Source organism: Puma concolor, unplaced genomic scaffold (genome assembly GCF_028749965.1).
Source record: "Puma concolor isolate L17-30 unplaced genomic scaffold, mPumCon1.1.hap2 unalloc_scaffold_26, whole genome shotgun sequence".
NCBI lineage: Eukaryota > Metazoa > Chordata > Mammalia > Carnivora > Felidae > Puma > Puma concolor.
The window spans coordinates 36,323-59,263 of record NW_028240232.1 but is presented as its reverse complement, the minus strand read 5'-3'; the positions used below and the strand labels follow the sequence as shown (position 1 = coordinate 59,263).

Here is a 22,941-nt window from a genome sequence, read left to right as displayed (position 1 = left end):
GGTGGTCATCATTTGGTTACATTTGGAAACAGGCTTGTTCTAAAATAATCATTTTTGAGGCGATGACATTTACTCTTTTCACCCAAAGAAAACAGAAATAACAACACAGGAAGAACTGGGCAGCCTTAGGTCAATTCTTTTTGGAAAGCACATTTAATTTACTGTTGCACAATTCAAACAGAGGGGGTGGTTAGGAAGTCAGGAAGGCACTTAAGTCATTTCCACCAGGAATACCTAACAAAGAGAAGGATCTTGAAATCATGGATGGTCTAGGAATATCTGAGAGAGAAAGATGGGATTCGTTATGTGACAACTTGTCAGGAGCATCCCAAGCTTCCCATTACTATCCACACACCCTGAGACTGAACATAAATTCTCTCCAGATGAGCTGAGCACAAATAAATAACTTCTTTGGGCTGTGCTGATACCAAAATACTATTTAGATGTTCACCCTACGTGATGCCCAAACTGACTGCCATTTGCTGTCTCGCGAACACAGCTACAGGTTCTCCCCGCATACAAAGAGTATTGGTCTTTTTTTTTTTTTTAATCTTCATTTATTTATTTTTATTTTTTTTTTTTTCAACGTTTATTTATTTTTCGGACAGAGAGAGACAGAGCATGAACGGGCGAGGGGCAGAGAGAGAGGGAGACACAGAATCGGAAACAGGCTCCAGGCTCTGAGCCATCAGCCCAGAGCCCGACGCGGGGCTCGAACTCACAGGACCGCGAGATCGTGACCTGGCTGAAGTCGGACGCTTAACCGACTGCGCCACCCAGGCGCCCCAATCTTCATTTATTTTTGAGAAAGCGTGAACAGAGGAGGAACAGAGAGAGAGGGAGACACAGAATCCGAAGCAGGCTCCAGGCTCTGAGCTGTCAGCACAGAGGCTGATGTGGGGCTGGAACTCACGAAATGCGAGTTCATGACCTCAGCCAAAGTCAAACACCTAACTGGACCACCCGGCGCCTTTTTAAAGCCTAGGAGTCTCCTTCCAGAAGCTCAGAGAAGAGTCCTACTGATTTTTTCATCCTTTAAATATATGTTCTTCCTCCTTTGATATAGTGTCTTCATATAAACCATCTTATCTAAAGAAAAGGTCCAACTACTGCTTTAATGGACTCTTGTCTCAGTAGCCAAAGGGTATAGTTAGGTTCTAAACTTCTTGGATTCATTATCGACCCTCCCCTCCCCCATTTACCCCTCTACTGTACTACCATCCCTTTCAGTAAAGAGTAATCCATGGGTGAGACAAGGCTCAGTCACTTGCCCTACTCCTAATTCCAAGGCTTATTCTCAGTGTTAACACACGAATACAGAATACACATTTCAGCTACTTCTTAATGGATTCCTCTCCCTTATATGTGGATGCAAACGTGTGCAAAGTGAGCTAAGGAATAATAAACTAAGTGGAGCTTGAGTGCTACATTAGGAAATGTGACTGCTAACAAACATCGGAGAAGGGGCTCTAAGAGAGGCCAGAATGAGGCTTTTTCATTGAGAAAGGTGACGTGGAATGACATCCGCTCTTGCAAAAGCCGGTCTCTCAGATCTCCCAACTTAACAACAAAAAAAGTAGTATCAACATCTCACGGAATCTTGACTGAATGTCTGATGCCACAGTAAGTCCCAGCATCTCAGATTCTCGATATTGAAAGACACCTTCCAGACTGGCTGGTCCAAACTATCATTTTTCAAACTAGAAAACTGAGCCCCGAAGGGAAGGAAGAGAGGCTTGCCTTAATTAAGGGTAAAGCTTCCTCAGCTGCAACAATGAGGCCAGGACTTACATTTTCTGATCGTCAGACCACGGTCTATAGCTCTTTCCTTTTTCTTGATGAATGGGGGGTGAGGGTGGTTGTTAATGTTTAGACCAATGTGAACACCAAGGAAGCAACTGCTAGGAGAAAAGAACCACTTGTACCCCTCCTGCTCAGAAATGGCCCAGCATGCCCGGGGGGCCATCCCCACAGGCTCCCAGGATGAGAGAGCCCCTACAGATCCAGCAAATGGACAGCAACTCCCTATGAGTGATGCCAAGTGGGAGGGTCTGTATCCATCCCAAGTCTGTGTGGGGTTGTTGTTGTTTTTTTTTAAATATGCTCCTCCTCCTCAAATAAATATAAATGCAAATGTGTTTCTGTACGTATTCCTTTAGATTAAGCAAGCCTCATCATGGTTTCAGGTGACCCAATGAGAAAAATAAAATAAAACTGCACTTGTGGCCTCTCAGATTAAAGACTGAGTTAAAATGAGGTTGCCCAGCCCATAGGAGAATAGGCCACACACGCTGATCCAACTGGCCCATCCTTCTAAATGTGGCACATATGCCCAGCAGACTCAGAGACCCATGGGAATGATTCCTTCACAAGACAGCCGAGAGGTAGATAAGTGCAATCAGCCCCATGGACGGATGTAGCACACAGAAGCACCAGATTGGGTGTAGGGGCGGGGGGCGGGGGGTGCCTTGGACAAGGGGCAGAGGGCCTGAAGGGCGGGGCCAGATCTCTGGCTCTCATCACAGCACTCTCCCTGGGAGGAAAAGCGTCCGGTCATGAAAGAAATTCCCAGTATGTAGCAAATGTCTACAGCAGTGAGAGTGTGGACGTAGAAGGTAAAGAGGTGATGCTGCTCTAAGGGTAACACGCATCCTCCGATCGAACTTCTAGGGTGGGGTGCCAAGGAGACAAATCTGAAGGGTGATGATTATGAACTGGGGGACTCTGGCACGTTCATCCAGGCCATGCATGACCCCTGAGTGGCCTTCCCATCCTCACTCCCAACAGAATTGCTGGCAAGGGCTCCCCTTGTGAGAGAACCATACTGGATTGAGGGGATAGCGAAAGACATAGGCAACTCCCATGGCTCCGCTTGCTTCTGATTTCTCCTTCAGCCTGAGGGAAGGCAAAGGAGATCAAAGTCCAGATGACACAACAAGGCTGCAGAGCCCAGCATTTGCTATCAGAGCTGCTGAGCGTCGGACCCAAGAACCGTAAACTCAAGGCAGAGTCAAGGCCCCTTCCTCTGGAATGAGAGGCTCAGCCCTGCCCTTCTCTTCGGGAGAAATGGCCGGAAAAGGAAAGCTGGCTTCTCACTGAGGTAATGAACAGTGCCTGCTCAGCTACGTGGGTCACCCTAAGGTTAAGCAGGAAGGATCCCTGAAGGAGGCATTCTGCGGACAAAGGCTGAGGAGCTCCACGTGTCTGGACACACCTCAAGTTTTAAATTACACACTCCCCCACATGCAGCACACTCACGCGTACACACGCACAGAGACCCACACCTCCACATACTGACATTCTTGTAACCCACCCCACTCCCAGCCCCCTATCCTGCCCCACAGATTTCGTTCCCTGTAAACATGACAGCAGAGGTATCCACAATTCTGGGACAGCCTGACAGCGAACTGAGGATGACTGCTTGTCATTAAGTGCCCCGGTAGGTGATGTTGGTGAAGGTGGATGTGGCCTCTTTATACAGTGGGTTGTTGGCCTGCGGAGAGAACAGAAATGTGTCTTACGGTGAATTCCTCAATTCTTCCCTGCCCTCAACGATTACATTTCGCCTGAAGACTTTACCCAAGACACCTTTCTCCGGGCTACACCATCCATGAATCGCTTAATGCTCATTGTAACCCCATATTCGCTCCTGAGATGGGAGTGGGTAGGAAATAAGAGGAGAGAGAAAGTGGAATGCCATTGTGCTGCTGTTTCGAAGGGGTTGAATGCAACCCATTACTTTTTGGTGATCCCCAAACACCTCAGTACCACTTGTAGCCAGTATCTATTTCCTGCTTCTCTCCTGAACTCTCTCTTTTGCCCTTCTCCAATTTTTTTTTCTTTTATTGTGACTATGCTGAGGGATGCGGGCAGAGACAAGAAATGTAGCAGGTGGTAGCTGAAACAGAGAGGATAGCTTTCACTCAAAATCATTTTAATTTGTTCTCATCTCATCCTTCCAAGCACTACCCACTGTCATGTTAGCAGGAAAAAATAAGACCCTCACTGGGTTGCCCAAATTATTTTCTAACAAAAAGTGATAAATCCCATAAGATCTGGCCGTCTTTAGGAGTCCCATTTCAAGAAATACAACACATTCTCATGTGCCGCTGAGATTCCAGATTTCTACACTGTACGAACAGAAACATCTCAAGTGTCTTGGGACCCTTGAGTACCAAGGCCTGAGGTGACCATTAAATGAGAACAAACTTCCAGCCTCCCGCTAGACATTCATGGAGTCAAACAGCCATTTTGGAAGGTCCAGAAAAAAAAGTCAGAATGTGGAAGATGAGCCAAAGGAGAACAGAGCAAAATTAAGTATATAGAAAGTTCTCGATAGATGCTTGATTGAATGCAATCAGAATAAACTGCAGAGAGGATATGTTTTAAGAGTCTGGCTCAAAGAGTAATTTCTATCATAACTTGATTCCCTCCCACAATTGGGCAAGCCATTGAACCTCTCTGTGCTCAGTTTTCTTATCTACAAACTGGCAATAATAACGTTCCCCCCCCCCCATCATTTGTCCTGTCTTCCTCAATTAGAGAATATGTTTCCTTTTGATTGTGTCAGTGTCCAGAGCAGAGCTGGGCCCTACCTGTACTCAGTCAGTTCTCACCGACGGGACCTATGGTCACTGTGTGGCAGGGAGAGACTCAGGTGGCTTTCAGGAATAAAGACAACAGGACCATCTCCCAATTTCCACAACAGAGACTAACTGGGAAATTATGGTGCTGGCTGAACCTGGCTCCCCTAAGTACCTACTATTTCCAGTTGAGGCTCTCAAACCAATGACTTAAGAAAATGCCCAGCCCCGACTCTTACTGTGTCCCATTTTGCTCTGGCTCGCTCTTCCTCAAACTTAGCAAACTCCTTCCGGTCATGGATGGTGACGAGGAGCTTCCAGATGAGCAGAGTAGCAAGGCCGATGAGCAAAATGGCCCCCATCACTGAGAGTAGGACCACCAGGATGTCAGGACCCTTGGGACACTCTGTCAGGAGAGAGCACAGAGCAGGGACGTTGTAAAGGCAACTTGACCAAGTAAGAAATTACTAGAAATCTCTCTGAGGGAAACAGGGCTTACAAAATAAATCAAAATTTTTAAAGGGGGGGGGAGTACCAATATTTAAGACAGCAATAATCTGTCCTGAGTAGTTTAAATTAGAGGTCATAAGCAGGTCACCCCCGGTAGAATCTAACCTACTCAAGTGTTTATTAAAAAGTTGATTTTATGTTAACTCTACTGGATTTAAAACAAAAGCTTGATTAAATTTTTATTTTGTTGGCAGCATTGAATAATCAGGAGATTATCCCCCTAAAACTTCAGATTCTTCTTCTTCCCTTTAAAAACATGAATAAATAGAGGCGCCTGGGTGGCTCAGTCGGTTGAGCGTCCGACTTCAGCTCAGGTCATGATCTCACAGTTCGTGGGTTCAAGCTCCGCATCAGGCTCTGTGCTGACTGCTTGCTCAGAGCCTGGAGCCTGCTTCAGATTCTGTGTCTCCTTCTCTCTCTGCCCCTCCCCTGCTCATGCTTTGTCTCACTCTGTTTCTCAAAAATAAATAAAAGTAAAAAAAAATTTTTTTTTTAACATAAATAAAAAGGTCTGGAAACACTGCACCCACAGGGCAGCCCTGGTTAGATGTGAGTAGCTGCTGTCCCCTTTAGATGGGACACATTTTCTAGTTTGCCAGACTTGTCACCACCCTCTTTTCTCCACTAAACAGAGGCAACATGTAACTTGTCATGGAGGCTGTGCTACTGTGGGCTCTGGAGCTAGACCGCCAGGGTTCGAATCCTGGCTGACAACTTACTTTGCTATGTGACCTTTGATAAACTATTTAACCTTTCTGGGTGTCTGTTTCCTATCTCTCCATGTTTAAAATGGAGAAAGTAATAGCACTGAATTCCAAAACTTATGAAGAATAGTTAAATATATACTTTTAAAAATTGTTTTTAATGTTTATTTATTTTTGAGAGAGACAGAGACAGAGCATGTATGGGGGGGGGGGGGCGCAGAGAGACAGGGAGACACAGAATCCAAAGCAGACTCCGGACTCTGAGCTGTCAGCACAGAGCCCAACACGGGGCTCGATCTCACGAACTGTGAGATCATGACCTGAGCTGAAGTCGAACACCCACTGCGCCACCCAGGCACCCCAACTTATTTCTTTTTTTAATGATTATTATTTTTTAGAGAGAGAGAGAGAGAGAGAGAGAGAGAGAGAGAGCGCATGAGTGGGGGAGGAGCAGAGAGAGAGGGAGACACAGAATCTGAAGCAGGATCCAGGCTCTGAGCTGTCAGCACAGAGCCCAATAGGGGCTTGAACCCATGAACTGCAAGATTGTGAGCTGAGCTGAAGTAGGATGCCTAACCAGCTGAGCCACCCGGGCATCAGGCTCCATGCTGATCATGAAGCCTGCTTGGGATTCTCTCTCCCTCTCTCTCTGCCCCTCTCCCCAACTCGTGCACACTCTCTCTCTCTCTCCCACAAAATAAATATTTTAAAAAAAAAGAAACCTGTAAAAATAAATAAGTTAAATATATTTAAAGAACTCAGAACTCTGCCGAGCACAGACTCAGTGCTCAATAACTATCAGCTACTGTTATTACTCGTGTTCTTGTTACACCTGACTGTTTTCACTAACTTATTTACCTAGCTCCTTGGGCATTTGTATTTGTTTCTCTGGTTTGGATATGTACATCTCTGAGGGCTGGGAACCTAATGTCCTTGTTAGCACACTTAGAGACCAGGAAGCCTGCCAACCCAGACAATATTTTGGGTTCCTTCCCAAAATATTTCATCATCTTTAATCCTAACCCTATTGAAAGCCGACTTCCTGTTCAACCCTAGTCAACAACCAACACAGACAGAGGTGCATCACCCCTCTGAAGACCAAGCGGACTGTGCTCTGCAGAGCTCTGCTTCCCATAAACCACAGGTGTCTGATTGGTGACCTCACTCCAGTAACTTCTCAGGTGTTATGTAATTAGGTGTTTGGATATACGGGTATTGATGGGTCTGGAGAGGTGGTCATGCCCACTTTCCACACTGTCTCCCACCTTCTTCTCTAAACATACACCCTATGCTCACCACACATGACCCAAAAACAACCACCGATGCAGACCCAAGCTAGCTATTTCCCAAGCTACCAAATTATAACCTGTCTATAATTAAAGGAGCATCTGGAGAGAGGCTGTGAGGTTCCAGTGTCTGAGTTCCCAGGAGTGAAGGGCACCAGCTCTTCCGGGAACAACAATCATGAATTCTTGGGAAGAGAGGGCTGACCCTCAAACCTCAGAGTGAAATCTCTTCAATTCTGCATGTCAGTATGGGTGGGACAGGTAGAATGTCAAGAGGTCTTCAGGCAAAAACGTCTATTAAGCATTTGTCCTGAAAGGAGTAGATGGCAGGATTCCTGGAAGAAGATGACGAGATCAGCTGGTCTCTAGAGAGATCTCTCAGCCACGGTGATGAGGACCCATGGTGGCGAGCCAAGGTCAGGAAAGACTGGGCAGGGCTAGCAGGTTTGGCAAAAGCACGGGAAATCCAGTTAAACTTGAATTTCAGATAAACAATAATTTTTTAGCCTAAGTAGGTACTAAATGTTGAATGGGACATATTGTATTCGACGAGGCAACTCTATCTGGGAGTGATAAGGACCCAGCTCAGCCGAGCCCACTCCACATAGTAGGCTGAACACCACCCAGTCAAGGCCAAGCCCTTTGGCAGTGCTGTCTCTACTGCCTTGCAGTGGCCCTCCCCTTCAGGGAGACCATCCGCAAAGGCGTGAGTTGGGGAAGAGAATGAGAATAATCCCCTCCTATGCTCTGGGACCTCAGATGACACATTCTGCACAAAGCCAGAACCCCTGAAAATAGTCGGGGGCGGTAGGTGAGAAGAGAGGTCAAATTCAGAATTCCAGGGCAACAAGATAGGGAATATGGGTCTGGGGTCCCATCTCCTCATGTGGAGGATGGGATCTACATCAGAAAAGCTACTCCACCCCCTACCCTGGGGGGTTATTTGTACAAGCTCAGGTTATCACCATCTTTCTGCCCCATAATTTCAGGTAGTGGATTCCAGTCTAAGAATATCAAGCCACAAGATTTTGGTGTTACAGCAGAAGCACCTGCAAGGATTGTTATAGCAGAGATGAAGTAACGTTAAACCCCAAAGCAAGAACGTACTGCCCTTCAGAAATGAGAAAGCACAAAGGTGCAAATAGGGCGGGTGTGGAAAAACCCATGAAACGCGTTAACACAGGTGGGCGGGAAAGTGTGAGGGGTCATGGCCAAATAATCCACATGTGCTCCCCCACAGATACATACCCAGACTCTGCCCTCTCCCCTTCCCATGTCAGCTTTCCCTTGAGTCGCTAAATCAAACTAAGGTCATACCCTTTCCTTTACCTTCCTTCTCCCTTCTGAAGGGTGAGAGCCCTGGGAAAGGCAGGTGAACAATATCACGGTAGGGGGCGCCATGCTCTCCGGTACCCATGCAGCCAGCAACACCCTGCTGACCCGGATGTAGTAGAGCTTCTTTCCACTGTCACCCGCTTCCTTCTCCAAGCAGCCAAAGTTCTCCGAGCAGGTATCAACATGTATGCAAGCCTGCCCGTCAACTCGAATAATCAGTCCTAGTAACTCATTCAAAACCCGTTTACTGGGGCGCCTGGGTGGCGCAGTCGGTTAAGAGTCCGACTTCAGCCAGGTGACGATCTCGCGGTCCGGGAGTTCGAGCCCCGCGTCAGGCTCTGGGCTGATGGCTCAGAGCCTGGAGCCTGTTTCCGATTCTGTGTCTCCCTCTCTCTCTGCCCCTCCCCCGTTCATGCTCTGTCTCTCTCTGTCCCAAAAATAAATAAACGTTGAAAAAAAAAAAAACCCGTTTACTAAGTATCTTCTCTGTAGATGACTGAGCCAAGTATGGAGATATAACCATAGATAAGACAGATGGTTCGTGTGTTCGTGGAGCACGTGATCTACTGAGGGAGATGGGTGATTAAAGAAGCAAGTTAATGGTGGGATGAAGGCCCATCTAAGGGAAACACAGCTGCTCTGGGACTCAAACAGGAGCACCCAACCGAATCAGAAGAAAGGATGATGGAGGAGGTCTGAGAAGGCTCACTAGGGGAAGTGATGTGTCCAAAGCAGAGGCACTCAAATATTGGGGCGTCTCACAACTGCCAGGAGCACTGTTCAAGAACACAGAGGCTGGGGACACCTGGGTGGCTCAGTCAGTTAAGTGTCCGACTTTGGCTCAGCTCATGATCTCACAGTTCATGGGTTCGAGCCCTGCGTTGGGCTCAGAGCCTAGAGCCTGCTTCGGATTCTGTGTCTCCCTCTCCCTCTGCCCCTCCCATCTTTCTCTCGACTCGTGCTCCATCTTTCTCTCAAAAAATGAATAAACATTTAAAAATGTAATAAAAAAATCTAATAAAAAGAACATAGAGGCTCATGGAAGCAGCATGGGGCTTAGGACTCTCGATTTTTTAACAAGGGGAACATAGAAAAGTTTGAGACCCACTTTCCTAAAGCAGGGGCCAGCAAGCTATTGTCTGGGAGCCAAATGTGGCTTGCCACCTGTCTTTCTAAATATACTTAGGCTTGTGCATTAAATATAGACTATGGCTGGGGCGCCTGGGTGGCGCAGTCGGTTAAGCGTCCGACTTCAGCCAGGTCACGATCTCGCGGTCCGTGAGTTCGAGCCCCGCGTCGGGCTCTGGGCTGATGGCTCAGAGCCTGGAGCCTGTTTCCGATTCTGTGTCTCCCTCTCTCTCTGCTCCTCCCCCGTTCATGCTCTGTCTCTCTCTGTCCCCAAAATAAATAAACGTTGAAAAAAAAATTAAAAAAAAAATATATAGACTATGGCTGCCTTCCTGTTACAATGGCAGAGTAGTCATGGCAGAGACCACAAGGCCCACAAAGCCTAAAATATTTATTTTGAGACAGAGAAAGCACAAGTGGGTGAGGGGCAGAGAGAGAGAGAGAGAGAGAGAGAGAGAGAGAGAGAGAGAGAGAGAATCCCAAGCAGGCTCCACACTGTCAGTGCGGAGCACAATGTGGGGCTCAAACCGATGAACCGTGAGATCATGACCTGAGCTGAAATCAAGAGTCAGACACCTAACCAACTGAGCCACCCAGGTGCCGCCAAAGCCTAAAATATTTAACCCCTGGCCCTGAACAGAAAGTGTTTGCTGGACCCTGGTCTGAAGGAGGACCTGAAGAAATATCTACAGCTGTGGGAATCAACTGACGAACAACCAACTGACTTAGTCTCTGCCTTCAGACATTGTTCCTTCACTCACAGAAGCTCCTGTCTACCCCCCGCCTTGGCACAGCCCTTGTCCCTCAGCAGTATCACTATCAATTTACATGTCCCTCTCCCCCTGGCCTGTGAGTGCCACATCTGCTTTATCTATTGTTATATTCCCAGCACCTAGTCTACCGCCTGATATACAATAAGTACTCGAAAATATTGTCTAGTGATTCATAGCTTCATCTGTTGCGTAAGAGAAAGGAAGGAGACGGGGGTGGTAAGGGGAAGCGAGCTAATCTACTACGCTGGATGGCGACAAACCTGTGGTTGGTCTGTGTATGACGGATGAGCTCCTCCTGCTTCCAGAAGGCTGTGAGAGCAAGCACTATCTTTTCAGTGCTCAGAACACCTTGGGTTGGTGCCTCAAACCCAGTACTGTGTCTCATGGTGACCCTGGTAAGGTCAACACCTCAAAGCATCAGGCCTTCGTCTGAAGCAGCGAACAGGTTGCCCTTGGCAACCACCTGACCTTAAGTAGAGCGGACGCTGAAGAGTCCCAGACTTTAAATTCCTCACTTCTTAATACTGTCCCCTCAAAAAAATGCCAGGATGTATTTTGTCCCTTGGTGGGATCCATATCTACCTTCTTCCTTTCCTTACCCACCTTCTTTTTCTGTCTCCTCAATTAGCAAGTCACTTTCTCACTAAGATCGGTATTTAAATATCTCCCACACCCAGATGACAGGCCCTAACTTACCACTTGTAAGGTAGTCTTAACTTGGCTGTTCTGTGTAAGAGGCGTAATGGGTGGAAATCGCTGCCTAACGTGGCTCTCCCTCTCCCTATAGGTGCAGCGTCAGGGGCCCTGGTGGTTCACGCACCTGGCTCCTCTACCACACAGAGAATGGACTTTCCACTGGAGTCTCCATAGTACTGGAATCTGACAACACAGTCATCTTCATTCTTGTACGTGCAGTTCACTGCATCCTTGCCAGTATCCTCTGAGGAAGGGGAAAATATGGGAGAGTGAAAAACAAGGCAATTCCTGGAAGACAGGGCCATCCCCAAACCCCAGTCATGGGACTTCTGAGAAAGTATGCAACAGGAAACCCTATGCCTGACATTAGGCAAGATGCCTAGATTTGAGATGGCTGTTGTGCCTGGCAATTGCCTCTAGATGACCCTCGCTGCTGACTTTTGTCCCTCCTAGACCCTTTTTGGTTCGTATTCCTTCCCTTGGAAGGGACATGACAGAACACATGACACAGTGTGATTCAAAGCCTGGCTCTACCACCTGTCAGCTGCGTAATATTGGGGAAGTTACTTGACCTCACTGGCTCTTTCTTCATCTATGAAAGGAAAAGGATAACCCACCTCACAACACTGGTAGAGAACTAAATGACGTCAAGTGAACAGTACCTAATACAGAAGGGTGTTCCCTTCCCTCTCTTTCCTTTCCCTCCTGGCTCAACTATTCTCAATAGTTTGTTGGCAAAGCCCTTACATTTCTTCCGTTTCTGCGTCTGATCCAGTGTTCCTCTTCAGAGCCAGCCTCTCTTCTCTGACTCCCATCACTTTTTTGTAGGCTTCACCCCTTCTAATTCTGAAGCCTGTTATTCTGACAGGGAAACTATAGGTGCCCCTCTATCATTTGCACCACGTCCTATAGTGATGCAACCAGACAGGTAAAACTGACACACGATGACGTTAAGCAAATGCACCAAGGTCAACACAAGTATGTGATGGAACAGAACTAAAACAGGAGTCTCAGAGCACACCAGACTTGAACTCAATAAGCCTCCCGAAAACCAGTGGTATAAGAGTACAGTGGAAAGAGTAAGGATTTCCAGATTCAGTTCTAAGCTTAACTTGTTCGGGCAAGTTATGTAGCTTTCCTGAGATTCAGTTTGCTCATCTGCAAAATGAAGATAACAACAGTACCACAGTTCTACTCTACTAGGTGGCTGAGAAAAAGACAAGATCATGTGTATGAAAAGATACTTGCCTAACTTTTATAAGTTACACAATTCCATACAAACAAGCATTTATCTTTATGATTATCATGGCACGGGGGTAGGGGGTAACAGAAATATGTTCAACTAACCTGAGATTCCCCTCTGGTCCAGGTAATAATAACATCTCACATCTCTCTCAGCAGTCTCACCTGCCTGAGATAATCACAGCATACCGATTCTCCTCAGGAGGAAAAGCCGTCTCTTCAAACTCAATCCCCAAATCATGCCCCTCACCCCCCCCCCCCCAACCAGCCCCACTTCTGATATTAGCCAAAGGATCCAGAGAGCTGACCCTTTTCTGTAACACCCCCAGCCAGAAGCCGACTGACTGGCTGTGTCTCACTGTGGCTCTCACTGAAAACATGTTTCCTGCCTTCGTGAGAGACAGCTATCTCAGGAGAGATTGCCATCTCCCTAGACCAACCAATGCCTCGCTGACCCAGATAACCACATCAGATGCGCTGACAGCAACAAAGATTATCCCCTTTTCGGTCAAGGTGAAATTCAAACTAGAATGACCGCAGGCAAGAGTTTTGTTCACCACTGTATTTTTATCTGTCTTATTCTAGGAAGGGCTCCAGAGAGCCAAAAAAGGCTACAGCATTATGATTTTAGCTAAAATCCATAAGGGTGAAGGTTTCCCTCCAAACCAGCAGAGCAGTATGCCTGGGCATTGCTTAACACTCTCAGTTAAGTAAACTCAGTAAATGGTTACTAGCCTCCTAAACTGACGTCACCTAGCCTAGGTTTCTTCATCCGTAAAATGGGATGCATTGTCTTCCTTTCCCTGGGGAGGTCAAGTTAGGGTTGATTTCTACATACTTTAAAAGTTGTCTGTAGGGTCTTGCTGAGTCTGTGGGTTCCAGGAAGCAGCAGAATGGGGAGGGACTGTGGAACAAATTAGCAGAGGGCACAAGAGGACTCAGGGAAGCTGGCCTTTATTAAGTGCCTCGTGTGCAGCAGGTCTGTACAACATGCCTTTGAGGCAGGGATTACTCTTCCATTTTACTGATGAGACATAGACACGTTCTGGGATCAACTGAAAACTTCAGCAGCCGCATATGTGCGCGATTCTAAGACATGCTGAACTTACTGAGCTCCTTCACAGACTCAATCTCATCACGACAGTAACGGCTGCAGGTATTTTCTTTACGTAGGTCTCCCCGGTCAAATTTCTTACACTCCACACACTCCCTAAAAGAGAGACGACACAGAGACGAAGACAAGGGAGGAGAGGGACGCCTGGGTGGCTCAGTCAGTTAAGCATCCGACTTCGGCTCAGGCCATGATCTCGCCGTCTTCGAGTTCGAGCCCCGCGAGTTCGAGCCCCGCGTCAGGCTCTGCGCTGACAGCTCAGAGTCTGGAGTCTGTTTGAGATTCTATGTGTCCCTCTCTCTGCCCCTCCCCCAGTTGCACTCTGTCTCCCTCTCTCTCTCAAAAATAAATAAACAAAAAAGACGAGAGAGGAGCAAACCTACGTGTGTGTCAGTCCAGCTCTGACCTCCACACACCAGAAAGCTGCCCCACCTCGGAAAACAAACACCGAAACAAAAACCCCTGTAAGGCAATTCTGGGGGACCCAGAGGGTCGGGTCTGGAGTTCAGGGGTGGGAGTTCCTCCTCACCCAGAGGCAGGGCCTGGCAGGCAGAAGGCCCCAGTCCCCTCATTAAACTTCTTCATGTCCCATCCGAGAGTGTGACAGGAGGTGAGGCGTGTGCCACTTCCAGGAGCCTTAAAGGCAGAACCGGTCATGTAATCTGGGGACCCAGCACAAAAGAAGATGTCAGGTCCCTTGTTCAAAAATCCCTAAGCATTACAAGACAGTGCCGGCAGAGCGGTAAACCAAGCATGGGGCCCTTCTAAGCACAGGGCTCTGTACAAATGCACAGGTCGCATGCCTATGAGCCCAGCCCTGCTTAAAGTGGCAAGAGAAATGGCAGGAGCTTCCCCTGACCCCAGATGAGTGGAGTTTGTACTAGCGAACATCTCCTGTTTCACAGAATCCTTCATAACTCCAGCCCAACTCTCCCACAGGATCGGAACATGGGAACGTTCCCCAGAAGTTCCCTGGTTTAGCCTTCCTCCCAACTCAGGGATTCAGGATGCCATCCCAGGAGAGGGGGTTCTCCAACTGGAGTCCAGCGGGTGCTACTTTGGCCCCTGCACGGTTGGCTCTACCTCCACCTTTGCCCAAACTTTTCCGTGGGAAGAGGAAAGCTAGCCTCTTAGCTGCAGCGGACGCCTCCTCCTGAAGCTTTGGTGAATAAGAACCTGGAGGGTTGGGGATTCTAGCCTGGGGGGCCCCCTCCCTCCTTCTAGCACCCGACTGGCTCCAACTCACTTCTCTGCCCACTCACTTCTTAAAGGTGCAGGCGTCAGGGCAGGTGGGGCACTTCTCACAGGTGTCCCCGTAGGAGCCGGGCTGGATGCACACGCAGCTGCCGCACTCACACTTGCCCCGGCCGCTGCACAGCAGCCCGTTGCTGGACATGCAGGTGTCGGTGCGCGTGGTGCAGTTGCAGTAGAAGCCGGTGCAGTCGGAGTCACACAGACAGTCCCCACAGCTGCACTGGCCGTGACCTGAAAGCACACAGCCCGAGGGGGCGGGCAGCAGGTGAGGGGCCCCAACCCGCGGCTCAGCCTGCTCTCCAGCTTTACCCTCATCCACCCTCCTCCCACGGCCACTCATTAACACCCCACGGAAGCGTCACCACCTTCTATCCTTCTAGCCTCATGCTGCTAGCTCTCTGCCTTGACGCCCTTTCGTCCTGTGATCGCTACCAAACTCCCACTTACCTTTCAAAGCTCAACTCAAAAGTTCCTTCCTCCCCATAACTTTTTCTGACCGCCCCAGAGCAAATTAACTGTCTACTACGTGTTCTCTCAGCACTTACATATACCTCTATCTTAACCCTCATGACCAGCCCATTTGCTTGCCTATCTGTTTCTCTTTCTAGATTTTGAGCTCCACAGTGAGAGAGGACATACCAATTTGTCCGTCGGTAGGGATTAGCGTAACGTCTGAAATACAGTAGGCATGCAATTAATGTTTCTTTATCCATTTATGCAACAAATATTTATTGAGCTCACGCTGGGCACTGGAGATTCGGCAGTGAATGAGACAGGAAAGGTCCCTATTACCATGGAGCTTATGTCCTAGTTAAGTTCCTGGGTAGGGTGCCTGGTGGCTCAGTTGGTTGAGCATCTGACTCTTGATTTCAGCTCAGGTCATGATCTCACGGTTTGGTTAGTGAGGTCAAGCCCTGCGTCAGGCTCTGGGCTGACAGCCTGGAGCCTGCTTGGGATTCTCTCTCTCCCTCTCTCTCTCTCACACACACAAAATAAGTAAATAAACATTAAAAAAGAACAAAAAATCCTGGGAACCACACACACATTCACCAGCATGTGCCCTGTGTTGTATTATCACAGTACTGCAGAGAGCCATCAGCCCTAGTAGGAAAGACCTACTCACTTTACTGCATGAATGTAGGAATGGGAGAGAGAGATCGGGGTGGGGGGTAGATTGGTTAAATGCAGGTGTTAACTCTCAGTGCTACATCCCCCTAATCACTTAACAAGGCTTGAAAACTTGGCTCTCCCAAACTCAGAAGAAAAGGTGACTCATTCTCAAGGATTCCAAATCGGGAAGAAGTGGATGAATAATAAAAATCTGACTGTTAATCAGAGGAAAGGCAGGGAGCCAAGGGGAAGTAACCTCAACGGGTCTGAAAATCATGTCACTGTGTGAGCGGATGGGCCCCAAGATGGTGGAGGAGAGCGAGGTGCATAGGCTCAAACAGACACTAGCTGGCATCTTCTGCTCCCCAGGGACCCCAGTGGGTCTGACTAGCGGCCCTTGGTCAATGAGTCTCTCTGCCAGTGATCCTAGCACCATCCTCTAGTAATACACTTGAATTATACTTGGATTATACTTGAATACACTGGTATTCAAGACTCAGACACACCTTCGCTGCCTTGGAAAGAGATGTCTGCTTCTTTCTGGATGGTAAACATAAGGTCAGCTGCCCCAGCTCCAAATATCTGGAGAGTAGAGCCCGCTCCACCCGGAGGCAAAGGGAATGGTCTTGTGTAACCTTTGTCCACCAGTCATTGGCCAAGGTCTGAGGGCAAGACGGCTCCTGTCAGCTGAAGATAATTCCAAGGAAGGGGCAGCTGTGAGCCATTATCAGCAGCCCTAACAGCAGCTGGAGGGGCCCCACAGTGTCTACTACAAGCAGCTTTCAGTGGTGGCTCCCGAACAGGGAAAGGCAGACGCCACAGAGGTCTGGCAGCACCCGGAGGCCTCTGCCTCCTCAGAAACCCTTGTCCCATAGTGTTTCCTTTGTGAGGCCAAACAAAGTAACCTTTGAGAAAGGTCTGTGAAATCCAAAAGTCTGGGAACCACTCAAATGTCAAATCTCTCACTTCAGAGCTGAAGTAGTTAAGGCTCAGAAGTAGGGACAGCAGTGGCCCAGGTGGGACAGTTTATTCAGGCAGTTCCGATTGTAGCCATGGGTAGAACATTCCTCCAACTGCCCCTTTTCTGTCTTTGCGTTGTCATTTTGCAGGTTCAACTCCACATCAGCACCATGTATTCATTGTATGTATCCACTCATTCGCTGTAGCCAGTATTCGTGTATGTCTCTGCCTCTCCAGGCAGATGGTGAACACCTCAAGAACAATAGTTATGATTTACCTTGCTTCTTCTAGTACCTACCACCCTCCTGCCATACTAGGTACTCGAAGATATCTGGAATTAAAAATGAATAAATCAACACATTCTTTGCACAAGGAATGCTTTAACAATTCCCCAGATATAACAACTTCTTCACTGTGGTCCTCTCTTGGTTTGCGAATGACAGTCAGGAACCAGGGGCCTGGGCCTGGATGGGTACAAGGAGAAAGCCCTAGAAAACCATTTATTCCTGGGGCTCTGGTCAGTCCTTTTTGAACATGGGAAGGAAAGAAAATAACGTGAAGTGGAGGCAAGAGGAAGAAGGCATGAAGGATCCCCAGGCGAGAAGAGGAACGCTGGAATGGCTCCACGCCTGTCTCATTCCTTGTGACACCCCGTCATCCAGTAGGAGAGTGGCCTGCCCGCACAGTGCAACCTCCATGCCACCCTGTGGAGAGAAGAAGGCTGGGTTCTTGCTTCCTACTTAGTAGCTCCTTCTCCACATCCATGACCCAGCACTTAGTGAACGCACAGCACAGCACAGCACGGCAATGCACAGAACCCCCTTCATTGTTCGCTCTCTGGTCTGTCCCCCTGTGGCCCCTCTGAGCCTTCCTTTAAATTTCTCTTCTCTGTGGTGTTTGGCTCCTCCCCCCGTCCAGTATGCTCCCATGTTTTCAAATCCTCCTCTGGCCCCGAAGGGGGAGCGCACCATTTTACAAGGCTGAGAGTCACTAAACACACAGAAAGATAAATACATACATACATACATACATACATACATACGTACATACATAACCAATCCGTCAATCTCAGGGGCAACTATCGACTCTCCCTCCAGAGAGGGTCATCCCTAATAGCCGTCAGCGTCTCTTCCGCATGGTGTTCCTAGAGTAGACAAGGCACTTAACCCCCTCCATCCTCACAGGCACCTGTAGAGGCAACTTATCTATCTATCTATCTATCTATCTATCTATCTATCTATCTATCATCTATCTCCAATCTGAAGCTCAGAAAAGTGAAGCAACCATTGCACTGTCTACCATTGGGAAGCTGACAGCTTTGGGGGTATTTGCTCAGCTGAGGAGCTACGCACCTTTTATAGAAAATGTTGCTGCGAATTATGGAGAGGGCCAGCCCCATCCCCCACCCGTGGCCAGCATGATGGTACTGCTTAACTGCTCCCACACTTACAGCTCATTGAACCACTCGGGGATGATGGGTCCAAGCTGAGCCAATCAGATTCTCTATCCCAGCCCCTTGGACTCCGGGGCTGAGACTAGCCAGCCTCCCTGACTGCTCAGAACATTAGCCCGTTAGCTTGGGGGCAGCCACGATCTGTCCTCTGGAATGTGGAGCAGAATATACTGCTCTACAAAGAAAGTAGTGAAGGAAATACACGAGGAGGCAGAAACTTGTCAGGAAAGCCACACTGACAGTTCCCAGCTCCGCCTCCGTTCTCTTCCCGAGAAGAGACCCCTTGGGTAAGCTCGGTGAGACACCTTGTCCCCTCCGAAGCCATCTCGCTCAGCTAACTCAAGTTGCTTTGCTACTGTGTCCAAAACGGTTTTAATACAACATCAGAGAAAGACCCAGATCCCAAGTCTTATAAGTCCCATTTCCGAGCCCCGCCGCTCTCCCACGTTTTTCTAGATGGTTAGAAGGGGTCGAGTCCTTGCCTCCTGTCCCCTCCTGTCACTACATCCTTCTTGGGGCTCTGCCTGCTAACTTAGTCCCACAGTGACCTCCTCACCAGTTCTTCATTCCCCCTGGTCCAGACACAATCTTTTTCACACAGTTGATGGTTGAGAGAAGATCGGGGCTCAGCAGTTCTGAAGGGGAGACAGAGAATACCCGTGAGAACACAGAGGACAGTCCCAGAGACTGAGGCAGACACTGGCTCTCCCTGCCCCCCAGGGGCTGAGTCCTTCCAGATTAGGCAAGGGCTCCCTCCCAGAGGCCCACTGAGATATCCCTACAATGGCTGCTAGAGGTCAAGAGTGGCTAGGGGTGGGGGCAGGAGGGGCAGGAGTAAATGTATGTTTACCACCACACATCCTAGCTAGGGTACATGCTGGTTCACGCCACGTTTGAGGGTTTCTAGGGAAAGGAAATGTCAAAACAGGCAGCACAGAGGCCAAGGTAAACCTTGCCTAATGAGAGAGGCTCTTCAGGTGAAGAGTGCAGGGATGTCGATCAGAGTACCAAAGAGGGAGTAAGGGGCAAAGTCATGGACCTGTGGAGCCTCCAGGAGTGGCTCTGAGGTGGGGAGTTTGTCCTTGGCCTCCAATCAACCAGGCCTTTAACCAAACAAAGTCAGCACTTGATGGTTAGAGCTGAGCCTTCAGGGCCACCAGTCTGGCATTCAGCACTGGTTCTATGAGCCTCAGTTTGCTCGTCTGTGAAGCGGGGATCATAATAGTTTCCACCGCGTGAGAAGCTGGCATGGGAAGTGCTTAGTATAGAACACACTCTCGATAAAGGTTGGCCGCTGCTGTCCTCTGCTACTGGGTGTGCAGAGCCTTTCGGGAGCCTGCACCCCGGAGAATCTCCTAACCGGAGGGGCATCGTAGCCACTAGTCTAATCCTCTGCTCAGCAAAGGCATTCCTGGACTCCTCGGGCCATCCCTCTGGGTGCATTCCCAGGCTTGGAGTGGGAAGAGAAGTCCTGAGAGTAGACCCCACTCATCCTCTCACCTCTCCCACCCTGAGACCCCGGCCAGACCTTTGCAGTCCTCGTGGCACATGTTTTCCGAGTGACTCTTGTAGTCACTGCGCCAGTAGTGGCTGTTGATCTGGAAGATGCCATAGTCGAAGCTGCCGTCTGCATTTTCATTTACCTTTGATAGGTTGCAGTTGCTCTCCACAAAAGCCAGGCACAGCCCTTAGAACAGGGAGAAGAAGTTTTTAGAGGGCTCTGAACTGAGGGACAAAGGATACGGAGGAGAAAGGGAGACGGGGAAGCAGAAGAAAGGAACAAGGCCTAAGAGGCTAGATGGGGCAAGCTGGCTGGAAGCACCCATTAGCTTCTCCCCTCGCCCTTCGGTCCATCCACCTGGCCCTCAGTACAACCGCTCATCATCCCGCTGTCCATCCGCGTCTCCTGCACTTGATGATCGCCTGCTGTGTGCCGTGACCCGTGCAAAACCCAGTGAGGGACATTTAGCTGGGTCAAAGGCAGCTGGTGCCTTCAGAGGGCCTATAGTACAAGAATGAAGACGCACACCTTAAAGGACCGTAAGACAAGATAAAACGAGAAGGACAGCACAAGACAGGTGTGTGCAAAATCTGGGCAGAAGGAAGCTAGCCCCACCATGGAGGAGGACGAAGCCTTTGCACTGCCTGCTCCCTCTGCCTGGAATGCTCTTCCCCGGACATTTGGGTGACCCGGTCCTTTGCCTCATTCAGTGCTGCTCAATGTCACCGCCTCAGAGAGGTATTCCTTGACTTCCCCTTCAAGGACAAGGTTACCTCTCACTCCCCTGGCTTTATTCTGCTGCATAACATTTATCACCACCAGGAAGTGCTTCATATGTTTGTGTGTGTGTTTGGGACTCGCCTCTCCCCCTAGAATGCGAACACTGTGAAGGAAGGGGCTTTGTTGATGTCTCTGTCCCCAGCCCCTAAAACAGTTCCCGGTACATAGTAAGTGCTCAGTTAATAATTGTGGAAGGAATATAGAATGTTGGGAGGGGCTTCTCGGGGAGGGCTGCTGTTTGAACTTGGCTTCGAAAGATGAATGATGGAAAGATGGACACATAGGGGGTGACCAGGAGCAGAAGAGGAATGGGAGGGAGGGGAGGGTGGGTGATGGGTATCGAGGAGGGCACCTTTTGGGATGAGCACTGGGTGTTGTATGGAAACCAATTTGACAATAAATTTCATATATTGAAAAAAAAAAGATCTACTGAATGAGTGCTGGAAAAAAATAAAATATGTTCACAAATTCTTTGACTCTTCTCTCTTTATTTTTATTTTTTTTTTAACGTTTATTTATTTTTGAGACAGAGACAGAGCATGAATGGGGGAGGGGCAGAGAGAGAGGGCGACACAGAATCCGAAGCAGGCTCCAGGCTCTGAGCCATCAGCCCAGAGCCTGACGCAGGGCTCGAACTCATGGACCGCGAGATCGTGACCTGAGTTGAAGCCAGACGCTTAACCAACTGAGCCACCCAGGCACCCCGACTCTTCTCTCTTTAAAAGGTGGGGTCTAAATTCCCACCCCTTGAATGGGAACTGGATTTAGTGACTAAGTCACTGCTAAATGCTGCTCTGTGCCGTCTGAGGTGAGGTCATAGGAAGGCTACCTTCTGTCATTTCTGTCTCTCTTTCTCAGCTCACTCACTCTGGAGGTACCCAGCCATCATGCTGTGAGGACATTCAGTCAAACAGCATGTGGGCAGGCTCATATGGCAAGGATCTGAGGCCTCCCTCCAACCCCCTTGACAGCCATGTTAAGTGAGTGAACCACCTTGGAAGTGGACCCTTCCGACTCAGTCAAGCCTTCAGGTGACTGCAGCCCTGTGGTATCTTGAGAATCTCACCAAAGACCCAGGGGCAGAAGTGCCCAAGCTATTCCCGAAATTTTGACTCAAAACTTTTGAGGAATGGGGAGCCTGGGTGGCTCAGTTGGTTGAGCGTCTGACTTTGGCTCAGGTCATGGTCTCACCATTCATGGCTTCGGGCCCCGCATTGGGCTCTGTGCTGACAGCTCAGAGCCTGGAGCCTGCTTCAGATCCTATGTCTCCCTCTCTGCCCCTCCCCTGCTTGTACTCTCTCTCTTGTTCTCTCTTCAAAATAAACATTAAAAAAGATGTTTTTTGAGGAATAAATGCTTATTGTTGTTTTAAAAAAATTTTTTTAAATGTTTATTTTGGAGAGAGCAAGAGACAGAGACATAGAGTGCGAGTGGAGGAGTGGCAGAGAGGGTCATAATCTCGTGGTTCATGGGTTCGAGCCCCGCATCGGGCTCTGTGCTGACAGCTCAGAGCCTGGAGCCTGCTTCACATTCTGTGTCTCCCTCTCTCTCTGCCCGCACGCGCTCTCTCTCTTTCTCTCAAAAATAAACATTAAAAAAATTAAAAGAGGGGCGCCTGGGTGGCGCAGTCGGTTGGGCGTCCGACTTCAGCCAGGTCACGATCTCGCGGTCCGTGAGTTCGAGCCCCGCGTCGGGCTCTGGGCTGATGGCTCAGAGCCTGGAGCCTGTTTCCGATTCTGTGTCTCCCTCTCTCTGCCCCTCCCCCGTTCATGCTCTGTCTCTCTCTGTCCCAAAAATAAATAAACGTTGAAAAAAAAATTAAAAAAAAAAATTAAAAGAAATATGGCAGGGTAGCATTTGAGACTAATAAGTATTGTGCAAATTTGAGGTAGTGTTATAGAAACAACATTGTCTAAGCTTCACTCTATGAACCACATTTGCGCTAATGGAAATATTCCAAAACAGGAGAATGGAGTTGCCTGGAATCCCGGCCCACACTTTGGGAAGCCCAACGATGCACAGATGGGTCTTCTTGGTTTCTCGTCAGCTCTGTCTCTGTGTCCACCTCTCTTATTCAAAAAGTCACCACCAGCCCCCGCTCCACCCAGCTCATTAAGGAGTTTGGGCTGGCATGAGGAGTTTCTGCCCTTGTGACCTAAGAGTGACTACAGGGCCTGGTACTGCGCCTGGCTCAAAGCAGGTGCTCAACAAACAGTAGCTGCCACCATCCTCATCGTTCTAATTATTGATTCTTTGATGGTAACCATGGCTTAGACGTCTCTGTACCCCTGCACCCTGCAGCAGGGCAGTATAACCGTCAGCAGGCTTTGGAGTTAACCGGCCTGGATTAAACCCCTACCTGGCAGTTTTGGATTTGCGGCTTTGGGCACCTGAACAGGTTACCTACATCCTTTAAGCCCTGTCCCCTTATCTGCCAGATGGGGATAATAAAGTATGTTTTCACGGACTGTTGGGCGAAATTAAGACTGCAACACGCCCAACCCAGGCCTTGACA

The 22,941-nt window shown here is 48.8% G+C and overlaps 2 protein-coding genes across 2 annotated transcripts; both read right to left on the bottom strand.

The window, feature by feature from the left end:
* Positions 1–787: 787 nt before the first annotated feature.
* Positions 788–15,417, bottom strand: LOC147571462 (integrin beta-3-like). The gene is made up of 5 exons (XM_086696340.1): positions 14,631–15,417; positions 13,367–13,467; positions 11,140–11,259; positions 4,823–4,989; positions 788–3,493 (listed from the first exon to the last, which is right to left on the bottom strand). Exons 1-5 carry the CDS (start codon positions 14,960–14,962, stop codon positions 3,428–3,430), a joined length of 786 nt encoding a protein of 261 aa, XP_086552466.1. The 5' UTR covers positions 14,963–15,417; the 3' UTR covers positions 788–3,427.
* Positions 15,418–16,728: 1,311 nt separating this feature from the next.
* LOC147571461 (lysozyme-like protein 6) lies at positions 16,729–20,042 on the bottom strand. Its single transcript, XM_086696351.1, has 4 exons — positions 19,988–20,042; positions 19,674–19,832; positions 18,702–18,780; positions 16,729–17,396 (listed from the first exon to the last, which is right to left on the bottom strand). The coding sequence occupies exons 1-4, from the start codon at positions 20,040–20,042 to the stop codon at positions 17,327–17,329; spliced, it is 363 nt and encodes a 120-aa protein (XP_086552477.1). The 3' UTR covers positions 16,729–17,326.
* Positions 20,043–22,941: the final 2,899 nt, after the last annotated feature.

Excerpts from the sequence above, each read along its gene's own strand:
- LOC147571462 (XM_086696340.1), bottom strand. The coding sequence starts at position 14,962 with ATGAGTGGCCGTGGGAGGAGGGTGGATGAGGGTAAAGCTGGAGAGCAG. Across the intron at positions 13,468-14,630 it reads GACGCCTGCACCTTTAAGAA|GGAGTGTGTGGAGTGTAAGA; the intron begins GTGAGTGGGCAG and ends TCTCTCTTTTAG. Across the intron at positions 3,494-4,822 it reads CCAGAGCAAAATGGGACACA|GCCAACAACCCACTGTATAA; the intron begins GTAAGAGTCGGG and ends TTCTCTCCGCAG.
- LOC147571461 (XM_086696351.1), bottom strand. The coding sequence starts at position 20,042 with ATGGACAGCGGGATGATGAGCGGTTGTACTGAGGGCCAGGTGGATGGA. Across the intron at positions 19,833-19,987 it reads CCAGGTGGATGGACCGAAGG|GGCTGTGCCTGGCTTTTGTG; the intron begins GCGAGGGGAGAA and ends CCCTGTTCTAAG. Across the intron at positions 18,781-19,673 it reads GTGCCACGAGGACTGCAAAG|AACTGCTGAGCCCCGATCTT; the intron begins GTCTGGCCGGGG and ends TCTCCCCTTCAG.